Raw genomic sequence first — 18,231 nt, 5'->3', positions numbered from 1 at the left:
CTCTTTCTCAACGCCATACTCCTGCTGTCTCCCCTTACCTCTTAACAGCTTTGGAGTCCATAAATCTATTTCCTTCTTAAATATATTCAGTGACTTGGCCTCCACAGCCTTCTGTGGTAGAGAATTCCACAGGCTCACCACCCTGAGTGAAAAGCTTTCTCCTCACCTCAGTCCTAAATGGCTTACCCAGTATCCTGAGACTGTCACCCCTTGTTCTAGACCCCCCCCCAGCCAGAGGAAACATCATCTCTGCTTCCAGTCTGTCCAATCCAGTCAGCATTTTATACATTTCAATGAGATCCCCTCTCATTCTTCTAAGGTCCAGTGAATAAAGGCTTAGTCGACCCAATCTCTCCTCAGCCAACAATCCTGCCATCCCAGGAATCAGTCTGGTGAACCTTCACTGCACTCCCTCTATGTCAAGTATATCCTTTCATGGGTAAGGAGAACAAAACTGTACACAATACTCCAGATGTGATCTCACTAAGGCCGTGTACAGCTGCAGCAAGACATCCTAGCTCCTGTACCCAAGTCCTCTCACACTGAAGGCCAACATGCCATTTGCCTTTTTAACTGCTTGCTGCACCTGCCTGCTTGCTTTCAGTGATTGGTTAACAAGGACACCAAGGTCCCTTTGTACATCAACATTTCCCAATTTGTCACCATTTAAATAATACTCTGCCATTCTGATTTCCCTACCGAGGTGGATATCTTCACTTATCCACATTATACTGCATCTGCCATGTATTTGCCCACTCACTCAACCTGTCTAAATCACCTTGAAGCATTAACTTCCTCCTCAGCACTCACATTCCCACCAAGTTTTGTGTCGTCAGCAAACCTGGAAATATTACATTTTGTTCCCTGTCCAAATCATTGATCTATATTGTGATTAGCTGGAGCCCAAGCACTGATCCCTGCAGTACCCCACTAGTCACCGCCTGCCACTCCAAAAAAGACACATTTATTCCTACACTTTGTTTCCTGTCTAACAAATTTTCAATCCATGCTGATATATTACCCCCAATTCCACGTACTCTAATTTTACATACTATCTTTTTACGTGGGCTTCATCAAAAGCTTTCTGAAAATCCAAATCTACCACATCCACTGGTTCTCCCTTATCTATTCTGCTAGTTACATCCTCAAAATAACTCCAGTACATTTGTCAAACTTGATTCCCCTTTCATAAATCCATGTTGACTTTTTCTAATCCCACTGATGTCCTGTTGTCACATCTTTTAAAATAGACTCTTGCATTTTCCCTACTACTGAGGTTAGGCTATCCAGTCTGTAATTCCCTGTTTTTTTCCCTCACTCCTTTTTAAATAGCGGAGTTACATCTGCCGCCCTCCAGTCGGCCAGGACTGTTCCAGAATCTACAGAATTTTGGAAGATGACGACCAGTGCATCCATTATTTCCATGGCCACCTCCTTTAGTATCTTGGGATGTAGATTATCAGGTCCTGCGCATTTATCAGCTTTCATTCACAATTTCTCCAGCACTTTTTTTTAAATGTGTGTATTACTAATTTCCTTCAATTCCTCTTTTTCACAAGACCCTTTGGTTCCCTAGTATTTCTGGGAAGTTATTTATGCCTTCCTCCGTGAAGACAGAATTAAAGTAGTTGTTTAAATTTTTTGCCATTTCTTCATTCTCTATTATAAATTCTCCCAATCTCAGTCTGTAAGGAACCTACATTTGACTTCAATAACCTTTTTCCTTTTACATACTTAAAAGTGGACAGTAAAAGCTTCTATATGTTCCTACAAGGTTGCTCTCATACTCTAATTTTCCCCTCTTAAATCAATCCCTCAGTCCTCCTTTGCTGAATTCTAAACTGTTCCTAATCCTCCGGCTTGCTACTTTTTCTAGCAACTTTTTGTGACTCCTCTTTAGATCTAATACTATCCTTAATTTCTTTTGTTAACTATGGTTGGGCTGCTTTTCCTGTTGTGTTTTTGCACCAGAGAGGAATGTATAACTGTTGCAAAGCAAACACCAATTCCTTAAATATCAGCCATTGCCTATCCACTGTCAGGGCTTTTAATGAAGATCCCCAATCTATCTTAGCTAACTCACACCTCATATCTTTGTAGTTCTCTCTGTTTAGAATAAGAACCCTAGTTTCAGATCAGATTGCTTCACTTCCCATCCTCATGAAGAATTCTATGTTATGGTTACTGTTCCCTAAAGGACCCTGCACAACAAGATTATTAATTAACTCCCTCTCATTGCTCAATACCAAATCTAGGATAGTCTACTCCCTAGTTGGCTCCTCAACGTACTGGTCTAAAAAATCCATCTTATACACACACTCCAATAATTCATCCAACACAGTATTATTGCTAATTTGCTTGGCCCCTCTTCTAGTAGATTAAAGTCACCCATGATTATTGTAGCATCCTTGTTACATGCATCACTGATTTTCTGTTTCATGTCATTCCTTACCTTGCCACTAGTGTTTGGAGGCCCAAACAATTCCCACTAATGTCTTCCACCCCTTGTTGCTTCTTAGCTCCACCCAGACTGATTCTACATCTAGATTTTCTGAGCCAACATCCCCTCTCACAACTGTACTGATTTCATCCTTAACTAATAACGCCACCCCACTCCTTTTCCTTTTTGTTGTCCTTCCTAAATATCGAGTACCCTTAGATATTGAGTTCCCAGCCTTGGTCACCAGCCATGTAGCCATCTCTCCATAATCGCAATCATATTCTTCCTATTTACATCTATTCACACTGTTATTTTGTCTCTTATTGCAAATGCTCCATGCATTCAGATACAGTGCCTGTAGACTTGTCTTTTTAACGTTTTTTATGGTTTTAATCGTTTCATCTTAACTTGATTTAAAACATTCGAATGATCAATTTACTAAACATCTTAATTCATCAAAATTCATTCCAAAATAGCTTTGCCACCTAAGCTATCCATCAAAGGCCAGTGTTCAATCTTGAGGAGGGAGAACATCCATATTGCCACAACAGCACCAATATTTATTATGGAAAAATATATCGCAAATTGTATTCAGATTAATTCATAAACACCAAAAATGTATGTTCACTTACAACTAATGTTGTGAATGGGTTCAGAATGGGAGTCCTGCACTCATTTCAGGCAGTCACCAATGCAGTCAAATTTAGTCATGGCCAAGGTATATGCACAAATCAGACATGGGCCTTCCCAGTGCTATATTTAACATTGTTGTGACCATTTGACACCTGTATCAATGCTGAACTTTTAACTCATCATGTCTAAATTACTAGAAATATAAATATGCATCCAGGTTATCCAAATGTGAGTAAAGGAAATTCATTTTAAAATAGTCTTACCTCTTCCCATTGATGAATATACCTAATCAATCTCGAGAGTCTCAATAATCGTAAAAGGCTGAGAATTTTTGTAAACCGCACAATTCGTAGTGCTCTGGCAGTTTTATAAACTTCTGAATCAATTCCTTTTTCTACTATCAAAAATATATAATCCACGGGGATTGAGGAGACAAAGTCTACAATAAACCAACTCTTTAAATATGTCTTCTTAATTTTCTCTGGATCCAGTATGATCTCTGTGTTATCTTCTATGACAATTCCAGTTCTGAAGTTTAAGACTAAATCCATAAGGAAGAAAGTGTCAGACACAACATTAAAGATAATCCATGGAGTGGTGGTTTCTTCCTTGAAGAAGGTGATTCCTACCGGGATAATTATGAGATTTCCAACCATAAACAACAACATTGTGAAATCCCAGTAAAACCTGTAAAGAAAGATAACAATTTAATTAAAAGCTTTAAAAAATCTTTTCTACCATTCTTTCAATATCCAAGACCTATGAATGGAGCGTTTGTAGGCATTCCTTTCACAATCACTGAAACATTAGGTAGACCAATTTAAATAAAAATATTTATTCAACACTGCATAACTAGTAATGATTTGTTACAACATTTCACCTATTCTATGATTCAATTACAACATTAAAATCCAGTATAAGAAAAGACTATTTTGCCATCAAGCTAATATCTTCAATATTTCAAATTTTCTAACTTGAATTTTGATCACCACTTTAATTCCATTAACCTGGTTGGTAGATCATTTAAAACATTTATCACCCTTTGAATAAATATATTCCTCCACAACTTCCCACCCCCACTGTCAAAGATCATTGTTAACTTTTCACTAACTTAAATGTATTCATATTCTGCTCACCTGACTGACCCTAGAAAAATATTCTGTCTATCTTGTCTTTATCATTGAATGCTTTATGTATCTCAATAGGACCACCCTTTTAACCTTTTTCTTTCAGAACTGTTAAGGTTAGGTTTCTTTAACCTTTCCTCATGGCTCAGCATAATTTACATTTGGGATCACTCTTCTCTCAGCTCTCTCATGGGCATCCCTTTTGAATTACAGTAAATCGTAATTGTGCACAGTATTCCAGATGAAATTTGTACAGCAATATGTTTCAAAAATTATATATTACACATCATATTATTAAAGATCAGCCTAATTTCTTTGAATTTATACATATGATGCTTGCTCTTTCTTCCAATATGAAATATTTTGCATTTGTTAGTAATAAGTCTCATTTTCTATTTGTACCCCCAATTGTACGACAAATCTAATTCCTTCTGCAAAACCTTGAGTACATCTTCCATTCAAATTTAATATGCTCACAACAGGTTTATGCACCCCAGTCATTTATGTAGAGGTGGAATCACGGAAATAAGCTCACTCTGTTGATTCAGACCATAATCCTAAATGAGAAAAGTATTATTTGTGTTCTCAGTGGATCTCTCTCAGACACCTCATTACCTTCTGTTAAGTTTTAGAAGTGCAGGTTTCAGGCGTCATGGGAGCAGCCATTTTACATAGAAATCCTTGCTGTAATATCAAGAAATTTTACTTGTGATATGAATAAGGAGGGCTGCTAACACTTCAAGTGGTCTTTAATCAGCAATTCTAAATCATGGATACAAAGGAGATTGAGGCACACCAGAAGTACAAGATTTATTAGGTCAGGTTTATGGTACAATTCAGTACACTGTGCATCCACCTTTATACTTGAAACTAGCACAAAACAATTTCAACAGATTTAGTACAGCAAGGAACTTACATATTGATTTTAAGACATATTGCTGTTTTAGAAAGTTAATTCAAAGCTCAAGTAAAAATACACAAAATACACAAAAAATTTCCCCAGGGCACACACATGAACATTGTGACCTATCAATTAAACTACAAAACCTCTGCAACAGCCAGGCCAGTCAATGAATTATTATCTACAGTGACACATGTTACTACATGAACACCAGCCCACAGAGAGAAATCATGTATGTGTGCCCTGGCTGTGAATTGGTTTTAAACAAAGCTCTAAATAATATTCACTCTTTTAAGTTACTATCCTTCAATCGTTTATTGAAAGCCTCAATTCACACATTTCTGCTAGGTTAATCTAATAGGGACAATTTTCTTGCAGTCACTGTCAACACTGCAGGCCCCAGCCTGTTAATTGCTCATTTCCTGAAGGGTAGTTATTGTCCTTGAACCATCCATATTTCATTAAGCAGATATTACATTCTAAGCTCTTCAAGCAGTATACATCTTTCATTTTATTTCAACATAAAATATTTTCCAAATAAAGTCATTCAGTCTCTGTCGGATGCTCTTTTCAGGTCCATGTAAGATTCTTCTCAAAGGAATTTATGAAAAAAAATGATGAAAATAATTATTAAGAAAATTTGCACACTTTACATCCACTTGGTATGCTAGTCCTTGCTAAAGAACATAATGCTACAAGGTATGAAAGACTTAACAGTACCCATTGGATAAATTGCATATCATTTAAGCTGTACATAGTTGATGTGTTTAAGACTGCATTAAGATTTTATTTCAGTGCATGCCATGTTAGAGTAGCAGTTTGGCATCTTCAATCATTTCTTAAAAGACTTAGGTTGCATGGTAAACTACAAAAAGAGTAATTGGGAATATGAGCACATTCACACACACATTAACATATAATCTGGAGTATTAAGCAGCAACATATAAAGCCTTGACTTGATAATATAATAAGTGAAGGCAAATTTAGCAAGTTAATAACCATCTCAAACTAGATAAGCATTACTAGCTTTGACTATACTGCAAAATGTTATCCCACATAAGGCATATCAAACTAACATTACTTGTGGTTTTATAGATTTATCTTATTAATGACATGTGATGCAATGACTGACAGTCTCCCTTAACTGAATCACACAACTTCAACAGGAAAAAGGTATTGTGCCATTTGTTTTGAACAGCAGTAATACGAGGAACCATCTTGATGCATGTAAAAAGGAAAAATATCATTGTTTGTATGTGTTATATCCCTACAGTAGCAGTAACATGCTGAGGCTATGTTGGTGAAATAATGCAGGGAAAACAGAACAGAAAAATATAAACCTGATCCAAAGATGTAGGAAGTATGATACTGTTGGAGGAACAACAGAAAGAACGAATAACACAGTGAGGAGAATATGGAGCAATAGGCGAGTTTGGAGAACAAGACCAGGCCAAGATATTATGAGCAGCCAGCTCAGAAAAATGGACAGATGTTAGAAAATGCTTAAGACAATCCCACGAGCTCCCAGCAATAAAAAAGGCAGAAAAGCAATATTGTTGCAGTATGGGTGCTAGTTTTACAAATATGTGGCAAGAAATCTAACATTATACTGTGACAATTCCATGGTAACTCTTTAGCTGGGGGGAATGGAGTCCTTTCCAGTACTCCTTGAACACATTGCAGCACTCTGCTCATTTCAAGTGTTAGGTTTAAATGTGACAAGTGCTCAACTGCCTGGCAGAAACATGGGTAACAGTAAAACAATGAACAACAAATTTTAAGCACAGGCCCTCTGAGAACTTTTATACTTCAATTTTCACCAGCTGCAGTCAGACTGCAACCGGTTTGAAGCTGAATTCACGTGGAGGTTCTCACATGAGGGTGACTTCTGGACAGAGATTGTCTGATTTCACATCCATTGTGAGATTCACATCTGTGAGATTCATGCATTGATGTGAAATCAAAAATACCTTGCATTACACACACCGTGTAAGATAACTATCCTAAAGATCACTGCGACCATGGGAGAAATAATAGAAATGATAAAAAAAACTGATTAATTTTCATTTTTATTCTATTTGTAATTTAAGAGGATCATGGAAGTAGAAAAATAATTAATTGGTGAGACGGTTAATCAGTGTGAAATGGGGAAAATGAGATAGGGATAGCTAGAACCTGATATAAAGATTAAAAACCGGAATAGACATCTTGATATGTTCATCCCAATTCAAAGTCCATCAATTCAAATTATTTGATAAATCATTTTTTTTCATTTCGACATTCTGACTTTCCAATGTTGGTTACGTTCTTAATTCAATTCGTTGGGTAATTCAACTTTTTAGCTCAAACGAACGGATTTGAATTATCAGTGGATTATACTAGATAGGAGGGAATTGGATAGAAAAGTAAATGAGCAAGAGCGAGGGGAAAAGGTAGGAAAAATGTATATAACATGGCATTTAGGTGAACGAATCGATTCCTTCATGATAAAGTTGGAGTCAGTACGCTCCACTGAAGAGATTCTCAGTTCCTTCAATCGATCCACAATCAGAAAAGTGATAATGAGATAGCGATGAAAATAACCTTAATTATGATCAGCAGATGTATGCAATGCCGAATTGCATAATGATGTTATATGGCAGAACAACTGCCATTTCCGACGGCAATTCCTAGCAGGTCGAGGCCAACACCGTTGACTTAAGGTCACCAGTACACTCAAGCCAGAACAGATACACTGGGATCAGGTGATAGTGTCTCCTTGTCCGCAAGGTCGCCACAAGGAGAGACTGACTGCGGGTAAAGCTCACATAGAAGGGTTAGACTAGTGGGACATCTGCAGGCTTCCTTCCGAAGAACATAAAAAACCATTAACTATCGGCAGAAGGAGATAATGTATCACATGGGTATTGTATTCCGCTGGTGTGAATTAGCCAGAAAATAGTGTGTGTCTGGCTCTCATGTCAAACCAATGCTACTGAATCCTGTAATGATAAATATCCTCCTCCTGCTCGCGATGCCTAATCATCAAGACAAAAATAAATCGATGATTAAAATAGCAAGGAGGCTTGAGCAGTGATTGCTGTATATAGGACGATGGAAAATAAAAGGTTAGCAATATGGGTTCGATTATTTTCCACATTTCAGGCGTCAACGCTTTGAGTTGCGGTCCGATGTTCTAAGTGACACCGTTGGTTTTCTGCAATTATTGCACTACGGTTACTCCCTGACATTGCTGCTATGTTTAAGATTCAGGCACGTACACAGCAGACAAGACAATGGAAATCCCCCGGGGGGGGGGGGGGGGGGGGGGGCGGAAACACAATGTAAATCAACGTTTCGACAATGTGAAGTATTGTCAACCGTATCTGCAGCTTTTATGACTAAATGGATGATCCATTATTCAGACTGGTGTTTACACTGCAGTGGGGGTGGGGAGGGTGGATGGGAAATGCTACTGAAGGGGAAAAAAAAGTTTCCAGTGCGTGGCACCTCAAATTACAGCACCACAAACAGCTCCATGCAGGCGCAGACTCCTCAAACCTCCCAGGATCTTGTAACAGACGCCAGCTGCCAGCCAGCTCGTGCACCAGAAAGGGAGCTCGAATGGAGTGCTTACTGGGAAGACTCAAGTTCCCCAGTTAGATCAGACTATTCCCCATGCAACTCCTGCGGTGAAACGTGTACAGAAACAAATAAAACAACAAGGAACACGATTATGAATCATCCCCAGATGGTTCACTGCTACCCGCTATGGAGGAAAACAAATATGTGGCAATAAGCCACAACGCCAAAATCTCATTAACATGCATAATAGTTTCAAGCTTGTCTCCATTTGCAGCACTTTAAAAATACATATACATACATTATATGACCTTATGTTTGCTCAGCCTTTATATCACAGTGGGAGACTTTGTACTTGAAGAGGTACAACGTTTTAACCTTGTCGGGAATAAAATTAGACAAAACACAGCAGAAAAAAATAGCTCAGCTCAGAAGCCAGAATGGGAAGGAGAGGTGAGTTCTATCCTCTAAGAGAGCCTTCTATATATATTTTGTGAATTCCCAGCGAGATGAAGAATGTTAGTGCTGGGGAATTGAATACTTTTCATTTCAGCACCAAGCCTTAGCATCAAACAAACATTCTAGAATCAAGAAACTGCATGGTTAGATGGAAAAGTGGTTTTCTTTCCCTAACACAAAGCCTAAACTGGAGTGAGCAAGCCTCACATGAGTATTACTTGCATGTCCATGCCAGCTATACTTTAGCCTCTCGGAGCAAGAGCGCCATTTACTGCAGGATTAGAAGATTTGTATTATGGGTGTATATCAACCAGAAACTGTATTCAGGCAACTCAAACTCATCTCACGTAGAATCAGCACAGAAGAGAAATTCATTCTGTAAATCAGATCTGTATTTGAACACACATAAAGGGGTGAAAGGTTGGTACCTAAGCCATCCATACCACCAGATCACATGATTTGAAAACATGTGATATATCCATGGCATAACTTACTCACTAGTAATAATTTACTGTAACTGTGCAAAGGATGGATATTTCAAATATCATTATGATGTTATTTGTATTAACTTTTTAAATCACAAATCTGTGGTTGCATGGCACCCTGCTGTGACCAAACATGTCAATCTGCCATAATATAAAACCACAGCAACTTGAAAACATTTCAATTTTTTCTTCTGGTCACACAAGCACTTGTATAAATATTTGCTAACATTGTCCTTAGTATGGGTTTAATTCTAAGTACCATTATACTTTATGTATTAGATTTAAACTCAAACCACGAAAGAGCATTTTCATAGTATTGAATGGTAATTATGGTTTTAGAATGTTTATGAGCTCTGTGAGATTAAGGCTACTTTGAATAGTATGCAAGGTTATATACACAAACAGTCAAATTATTAAAATACCTTACCCTAGTCACCTCTAAATGCTGTGCCCAATGCACGTTAATTCTGTAAGAGAACTGAAGTATATTTCCTATGCGTGCTAAAACCACAATACTGCTCTCATTAGCATATTGACAACTTTGCTACACATAGCAAACAGGATATCCATCTTAACCTTTATTTACAATGAGAATCTACTGATTCAGTCACTGTTCTCCACATTTCACAGTCTCAGGCTATGTGCAGGTAATTGCTTATCTTATGCCCTAGATGGCTCTATATTGCGAATCAGTCATCAGGTTGGCTGAGATTGCTTAAAGTTAACCATTCACTTTGCTGTAGTACCCTGCCTACACTCATTTCCTCTGACAAAATACTTTGGGGGATTGAGAATTCAGTTGTGTGTGGAACCATATTTCAAGTCAAGATCCTACAACTGTATCACGGAATGGGTTCCAGCTTAACATTGCATGGCTACCAATGTTTGTAATCAAATTAAGTTTTACATATTATAGTTGAATTTCCTTCTACCAACATTAGGGGCAATGAAAAATACTAATGTTCCAATTAATTGAACATGCAACAGCTGTTATAATTAACATGTCTTATAAGCTAATAAAAGACGTTCATTGTTTAGCCCTTAAAAGAAACTAGAATGTTATCTAGATCATTAGCGGTACAAGTGAAACAATTTATCCAGTTGGTTGAGTTGGCAGGTATTAATAAATTGCTAAATAGCCATTTATATATTAATAATGGTAATTAGCAGTGGAGTGGTTTTTTTTGCTCTAATAGGGAGTTGCATGCTACATGTCGAGCCTTAAATCATCTTAGCCCCCTATTTCAGCATTTTTTTCATTTTATGTTGAAATATTCATCACTAGTATAATAGAAACTAATAAAGCTTTTAATCTCAAGGCATTTGCCGAATCCCCTGAGGGCACTCCCCTAAGTTAGAAATATCTTTGGAAGGGCTGTAGATTTTTTTTTAAAAAAAATCAAAATTTGGAGGTCATCATCATTAAATGTAATTTTTTTTCTTGTCTTCTTTGATTTGATCTGCTTCTGACTAAACTTCCATTTTAGATCTAATATGTTCTCTTTTTAGCTCAAATCATCATTTTGCTGTGATATATAATTTTATTACAAAAGGGTTCCACCATGCTTTTATTGAACAATCTTTTTATTCTTTCATGGGATGTGGGGGTCACTGGCAAAGCCAGCATTTGTTGACCATCCCTAATTGCCCTTGAACTGAATGGCTTTCTAGGCCATTTAAGAATCAACCATATTACCGCGGGTCTGGAGTCACATGTAGGCCAGACCAAGTAAGGACGGCAGATTTCCTTCCCTAAAAGGCATTAGTGAACCAGAAGGGTTTTTACAATTGTTGAAAGCATAATTCTTGCATGGTCGCCTCAATATTCTTCAGATGGAAGGAGGAAAGAGGATAGCAGCCTGGAGAACAATTTGCTTGTTATAAACTGGATACGTTAGAAATTATTAGGAAGAAGCCATGAGTTAAGGGAAGAAAACATATGCCTGGAGAATTCCTATAATCGAGCAAAACGTGTGAAATGTTTCAATAATACTCACAAATGGAAATAAACGTTGCAGTCAGGATTACCTAATATGTATTACGATCCAAAGAAGGCACGTGATATTTTCTGTAAACTATGCAAAGGATTTTTGCTGGGATGTTAATTGATCAGATTGCACAAATTTGTTGATTTGTCATCCGCCTCCCATAAATTTATTTGACTTTTACAAGACTTGTGGTGGTGCTTGGAGAGTGAACCACCAAAACAACTTCAATTCAATTAATTGAAGTGTTGGCCATGATGCTTGGTCCAAAATTATTAACACTTGTGCTAACATCCATAAGCAAACCAGTTTCAGATACAAGTGTTAGGGAAACAGATTTGCATATCAGTGGATATTGAACAATGCCAAGAATGACAGCAAGAGGAAAGCAAAAATTATTTAGCCGTTGGACATAAAATTAAGGGTCTCATTCTACATCCAGGGGTGTTAGCAGTGAAATTTATGATCACAACGAATGAGAAATTGCAAAACCTATTTACACTTGTGGATATGTGTTCATTCTTTGAATGAGATCTATCAAACGCATCTGGTAAATTTAAACCAGAACGATTGAGAGTTCACAGGTTTAAATGTTTGGTGCAATGGAAAAGTGGTGGTATAGTTTCAGAGACTGCCAAGGCTCAATGTAGAACCTTCTGGGAGGCCACTTCACGACAGTTTGAGTTGCAGTCCAGCCTTAGTCCGGGGACAGAGTGAGACTTATGTACCCATTGGACTGAAACCGGTAAATGGTACTGGGGATTCAGGGAACAGGGCTGCAAAGACTATTTATCTTTAAAGAACCTGTAATGGTGATAACAGAAAGCACTTTAATCCTCCAGAACAGAGAAACACACACCATTCCCATTCCTCAGACTGCAGTGATTAAAGGGTCGAGAATGATGTGGGTGATAATGCCGCCAGTCACCACACCGCCCTAGGACATGGATGTAACAAACGCTTGGAAACACATCCATACCGAATACAATCTGTAGAGGTGACCCAGTGTATCTACAGTGCTTCACACCAGGTAACGATGGAAATATCCCTTCATACCTCTTTTAAGTTAATCCTTAAGTTAAGCACGGGTATATTAATTCAAACACATCTGTTAACAGGGAAAGGAAACGGATATATACGATTGGTGCGTGGCCCAGCGTTAACGTGAGATTTATTTCACCAATTATCGGCTGCCCAAGAAGTTAAGAGAGCAATCTACCTGTCATTGGGACCACCTGCACTGTCTGATAACGCGGCCGAAACATAAACACGGAATAGAGGACAATTCCTGCTCACTGCAGCTCTGCGGTGTGTCTCATAGAACAAAACCAGACCCACTCTTTAAAAACACACACACACACACACACACACAAAACCTCCAACTCAGTTCACAAGGGACTGGCTTCAGACGTGTGTGTCGAGATTTCTAGCTGGTGTTCTTTTACAGGTTACTTATTAAATAATCTCTAATTCCCGCATTGTTTGCAAAGAACCATTAAGCATATTAATTTCAATCGGCCTTCACAATATTACAAGTTACAACTGACTCAATTGGTGTAGACTTGAGAGTGCTGCAGTCATACACATAATGCGTGCCTGTGGCGGGTCTAATACCTGAAGTTAGTATCCTCTATTGCAGCACTCACCGAAAGTCACTGTAAGGGTGGATAATCCATGCTCCGGCTGATTTGACTCTCTCCTGTTCCCTTTCCACAGCCTTCTGACTACCAAACATACGCAAGGAAAACTTGTTAACTCCCGGCTGGAGCATAGCCCCAAACTGCCTCTGCATGAAGCTGGCCTGACTGCCGTCCTGCTCTCCATCCTCGGGCAGTATCTGCTCGGCCCCCTCCGATTTCAAAAGGCTCACAGAGTTCCTCCCCTGCTGCTGCTGGTGAAGCTGGGATGATTTTCTGCTGGGCGCCGCAGAGAATGCCACTTTGTTTTCTCTCTTCTCTTCGGGGCGGCAAGAACCCCCTCCCTCCATGGCCGCTTTCCCCTCGCCACCTTTCTGGTGCTCTGCCCTGCTGATGGACGACTGACTTCCCTGGGTCATCCTGCAGTCGCCGTTCGTGTTGCATTTCATGCTCACGACTGTCTCTACCTCTCCCTGGTTCGGCTCCCCTGGCTTGTTATCATTATTGTTAGATCCTCGGCCGGCTCCCCCTCCTGGGGGCGACGGCATCGCTTTCATCCTAATGCTCTTGCTGCGAGTGTCCTCCTCGTTCTCGTCGTCTTCATCCATAATGCTCGTTTTGGGACCTATATGCTGGGGTAGGCTGTACAGCCTTTTTCGCATAGTAGGACGCAATTTGTCCAAGGATGCTCAAATGGTTGGAGAGGTATGCTTTGACGTGTTCTGAGCTTCGTCTACGTGACATTTTTGCTTAAACGGCGTATGGAACCAGGGACATGGTGTCCTTAGTCCTCCCTTTTTTGGGGGGGAAGGTTAACCGGTCCGCCGAGCTGCATTTTGAGAGGGAGCTCCCAGAACGCGACCCCCCCTTTCCCCCTCCCCCCTCCCGACGATGCCCATTTAAGAAAACGTGTCAATATCGACAGGAAAACCCATCATTTTCTGTCCTTTCGGGCGGTCGTCATCATTGCCAGTGGTGTCCTTGCACAATTCGAGTTAAAACCCCTGAAACACTTTACCAGGCGATGTTTAAGTTTACCTGGGGAGAGAGAGGGGGGAAATTAAAACCGAGGACTATATTTATCTGGCGCCCCTCCTGCGCCTATTTGACCATCGTTTGCCTTTTAAGTGCTGCTGCAAAGGAAATTACAGGTAATACTTTGAGCACTTCTTGTAAATGTATGAAATTAGCCCACAAGTCCGGTACTTCAAACGGCAAAAGAAAGGAAAGCTTAAAAAAAAATCGTGACAGCCACCACCCAGCTACGAGAGGCGCTGGTAAAACTGTGCACCCACATGGAATATTAGTATTACTGCAGTTTTTAAAACACACACACACACACACACACACACAGTACAAAGGGAACAAAATCTCAATTGCATATTGCAGTTTCTTTGGGCTTAAAAAAAAGTTAGCAGGAGCGCTGTAATTTTCTAGCGCAGAAGACTTGGGAAGGCACGTTAGGGGAAACTGGATTTAGGTGAAAAAAACGTATCGTAAAAGGTTACAAAATGGTCTCTGGAGAGCACCTATAACAGAGGACAAAGCACCAATGAGCGTAAAAGGATCTTTTTGGTATCTGCCCACCGGAAAAAAAAACGATTTCTGAAATAGTCCCAGCATTACACCTTTAGGGATAAATATAAAGTTATAATTTTCTTAACATTATATAATTTGCTTTAGTCATTTCCAAACTGAGTAATTGTTTCATATTTCTGAGATGGAAGCAGCGCCAGGTTCTGTTAGTGTGCACTGCAGCAAGAGTACAGGAACACCTGGCCTGTTTACTCTTAGCCAGGTTGACGTGTTATTTATTACTTTCTGAATTCTCAAACTTGCACGCGCCCGTATCGACGTTATATTTAGACCAGGTCGTGTTATAACTGCAGCAGGTTGCAGCCTTTTCTGTTGAAAAGCAAAAAAAAACCGTCCCTAAATGCTTAGCCCTTTCTTCTGGCATTCATTCTTGAGGCTTTCTTGTTTCTCGTTTTGCTATGTTTAACTCTACTTTCTAGCTTCAAATCATATTAGTTATCGACAGAACAAATTTCACATGCCCATGCTGACTGAAGAAAATTAGGGTCCCTCAAAAACGTTGTGCTTGAAAGCTAGGAGAGTAGTGTCTATCAAAATAACCAAGCAGTTTAAGTCACCATATCATAAATTGGATTTTAGAGGATAATCATATTGTGTTGTTTTTCAACAAAAGTCAAATCCATTAGTTACATTTGTGAAATGTATTAGTTCTGTAATTCTGTAAATGATGCATTATTATATCAAGGTTGCGTTGGACCAGATACTGTTATAACTGTTGTAATACCCAACACATCTGTAGATACGTAAGAATTTTATTCTTATATTCTCAATTTGTATTATTAAAAAGTGAAAATCTAAATTCACATGGAAGATTTTTTTAAACTATTTGTTGCATACTATTGTAGAATAAACCATGTTCTGTGAAGTTCAAATACTATAATGAAAAATAATTATGGAATATAATAAAAACTAATGACTATTTTAAAGTAGGATATTGTTTAGAATTTTTATTATCTTTAATACACCAAGAACCATTGGGATTTGAACTAAGACAAAGACTACATATATTTCCAACACTGCTCAGGATTGGGAATCCCGGCTAAGTTCACTAATTGTTCCCTGTAGCTTGGGCATTTAGCCAAACTGCCTCCACCGTTATACTGGCCAAGATCAATCAACTCATTTCAGACTAGGAATAATTTACAAGATGCCCTTTGGTGACATCATTTGTAGTTATGTGGTCAGATTTCATATTTATGCAGTGAACATCTAAATCAAATCCCCTGCTGCCACTTTTGATTCTTCAACCAACATAATGCTGTTTTTTGCTTATCCAACTTATCCAACAATGTTCTTATACCATCCTGTTCAACTCTCATTGAAAACCCAGGACCTCAGCCTTGACGTCATTTCTCTCCCTTGCAGCTTATTCAGGCTAAGCCTTATGGAAGCAATTTTAGTGCCCTGTCTAATGTTGAGCTGTGCTTCAAACTCAAAAACCTCTATGCCACCACCAAGACCCCCAATTTCCAATATCACAACATGACTCATTTTTACCATTATCACCCTCCCACCACCCCCATCTCCCCACCTTATAAAATTCTGCATTGAACAGTTTTTACATTGTATCTAGTCTATACTTAGATTGGACAGGTTTCTGTGATAATTGCTCTTTTTTTCTTTATAGGAAGATCGTCTTACAGCTAAATGCATCTTCTTCCATTTTGTTTATATCATTGATAATAACATTCAAGAGTATTATTTCTTAAGACTAACTGCGAAAAGAATTGCCCAGCATTTTTGACATGAAGACCATGCTCTTTCAATTCCATAAGCAAGGCTAGACAGTAGATCTTTTCAGTTGTAAGTGAATTAAATAGACAATCAATATACATACTTTTCTAAATGTGAAAAGTTGAGTTCCTCATAAAATAATAGTTAACCCCACCTATTGCCTCAATGTAGATAAAGGTAGATGGGTCAAAACCTTTGCAATCCTGCTCCGCCAGTGGAACTGCAGCAACACAGATACAAATGAACTCTACTCCTGACCCTGCAGGAGTGCCCAAGGTAACTTAACTCAATTATATGCAGTGGGTGTCCAAATCAGTATGAGTGACTGGCAAAGAAGGAAGAGCAGCATTAGCTAAGCTATTCAATAGTCAATAAATAAAAACTGAAAATGCTGGAAATACTCAGCAGGTCAGGCAGCAATTGTGGAGAGAGGAACAGTTGCTTCAAGATGATGGCTACTGAGTTTTGACAAAAAGGCAACCTGTGGCCACCCTGCACTCCTGGATGGTTTATGATTTTCTGGGCCAGCAGAAATTCAGTCAGATTATTATGAAACTATCATGCACTGGAGTTATGCATACTTGCACTATGTTACAAGAGTGACAGAATTGTAGTTTATATTACTTTACTAGTGGCCTCAAGCTTAACCAGCTCTTGGGTCATGTTTCATTAGGAGTATTCAAAATATATGGAATTATTTTGTTGAACTCAATTAGTTTAATAAGAAAAATCTCTTCAATGTGTACTTTATTGACTGTCTGCTTGGTTCAGTTGATTGCCTTTTTTGCCTCTGAGTCAGAAGGTTCTGGATTGAAATCTCACTGCATAAATTGATTGCATAATCGAATGTAGTGCTGAGGGAATGCTGCATTGTTTAAGGCACAGTCTGTTGAATGAGACATTATGCCAAAATCCTGCACAAGTTAACAATTCTATAGTACTACAGAAAAGCTGCAAATTCCCTTTCATGGCTACTGTCATTCTTCATGTAACAACAGTTATAGCACTTCAAAGCAATTCATTATATATGCAGCATGTGATATGATTGGATGCCAGTCCTTTACTTACCAGTGTCTTTTGCAAAGTGAACAAGATTCACATAGGTTCTATAAATAATTTTACTGACATGGCTTACCAATATTTGGTTTCGTGTTATCCATATGAACATAAGAAATTGGAGCAAGGGTAGGTCACTTGGCCCCTCAAGCCTGCTCCGCCATTCAATAAGATCATGGCTGATCTGTACCCCACATTCCTGCCTACCCCTGATAATATTTCATTCCCTTGTTAATAAAGAATCTATCTAGCTCTGCCGTAAAAATATTCAAAGACTCTGCTTCCATTGCCTTTTGAAGAAGAGAGTTCCAAAGACACTCAACCCTCTGAAAAAAAAAATTCTCCTAATCTTTTTCTTAAATGAGCGACACTTTATTTTTAAACAATGACCCCTAGTTCTAGATTCTCCCACAAGAAGAAACATCCTCTCCACATCCAACCTGTCAAGACCCCTCAGGATCTTAAAGGTTTCAATTAAGTCATCTCTTACTCTTCTAAATTCCAGTGAATACAAGCATAACCTGTCCAACCTTTCCTCATAAGACAACCCACCCATTCCTGGTATTAGTCCATAAGCATTCTCTGAATTGCTTCTAACACAAAATATTTAGTATACA

General features: G+C 38.7%; 1 protein-coding gene across 1 annotated transcript in view; it reads right to left on the bottom strand.

Moving 5' to 3' along the window:
- hcn2b (hyperpolarization activated cyclic nucleotide-gated potassium channel 2b) overlaps positions 1-17,718 on the bottom strand; it is a 127,944-nt gene extending 110,226 nt beyond the window's left edge. Inside the window, exons 1-3 of the mRNA XM_041205560.1 lie at positions 17,694-17,718; positions 13,238-13,916; positions 3,337-3,760 (exon numbers count right to left, since the gene is read on the bottom strand). Coding sequence (XP_041061494.1) covers positions 3,337-3,760; positions 13,238-13,916; positions 17,694-17,718 — 1,128 coding nt within the window. The remainder of the gene's footprint in view (positions 1-3,336; positions 3,761-13,237; positions 13,917-17,693) is intronic.
- Between the last annotated feature and the right edge of the window lie 513 nt (positions 17,719-18,231).

Source organism: Carcharodon carcharias, chromosome 14 (assembly GCF_017639515.1).
Source record: "Carcharodon carcharias isolate sCarCar2 chromosome 14, sCarCar2.pri, whole genome shotgun sequence".
NCBI classification, from domain to species: Eukaryota; Metazoa; Chordata; class Chondrichthyes; order Lamniformes; family Lamnidae; genus Carcharodon; species Carcharodon carcharias.
The sequence above is the reverse complement of the archived record's forward strand: the minus strand, read 5'-3'. Positions and strand labels throughout refer to the sequence as shown.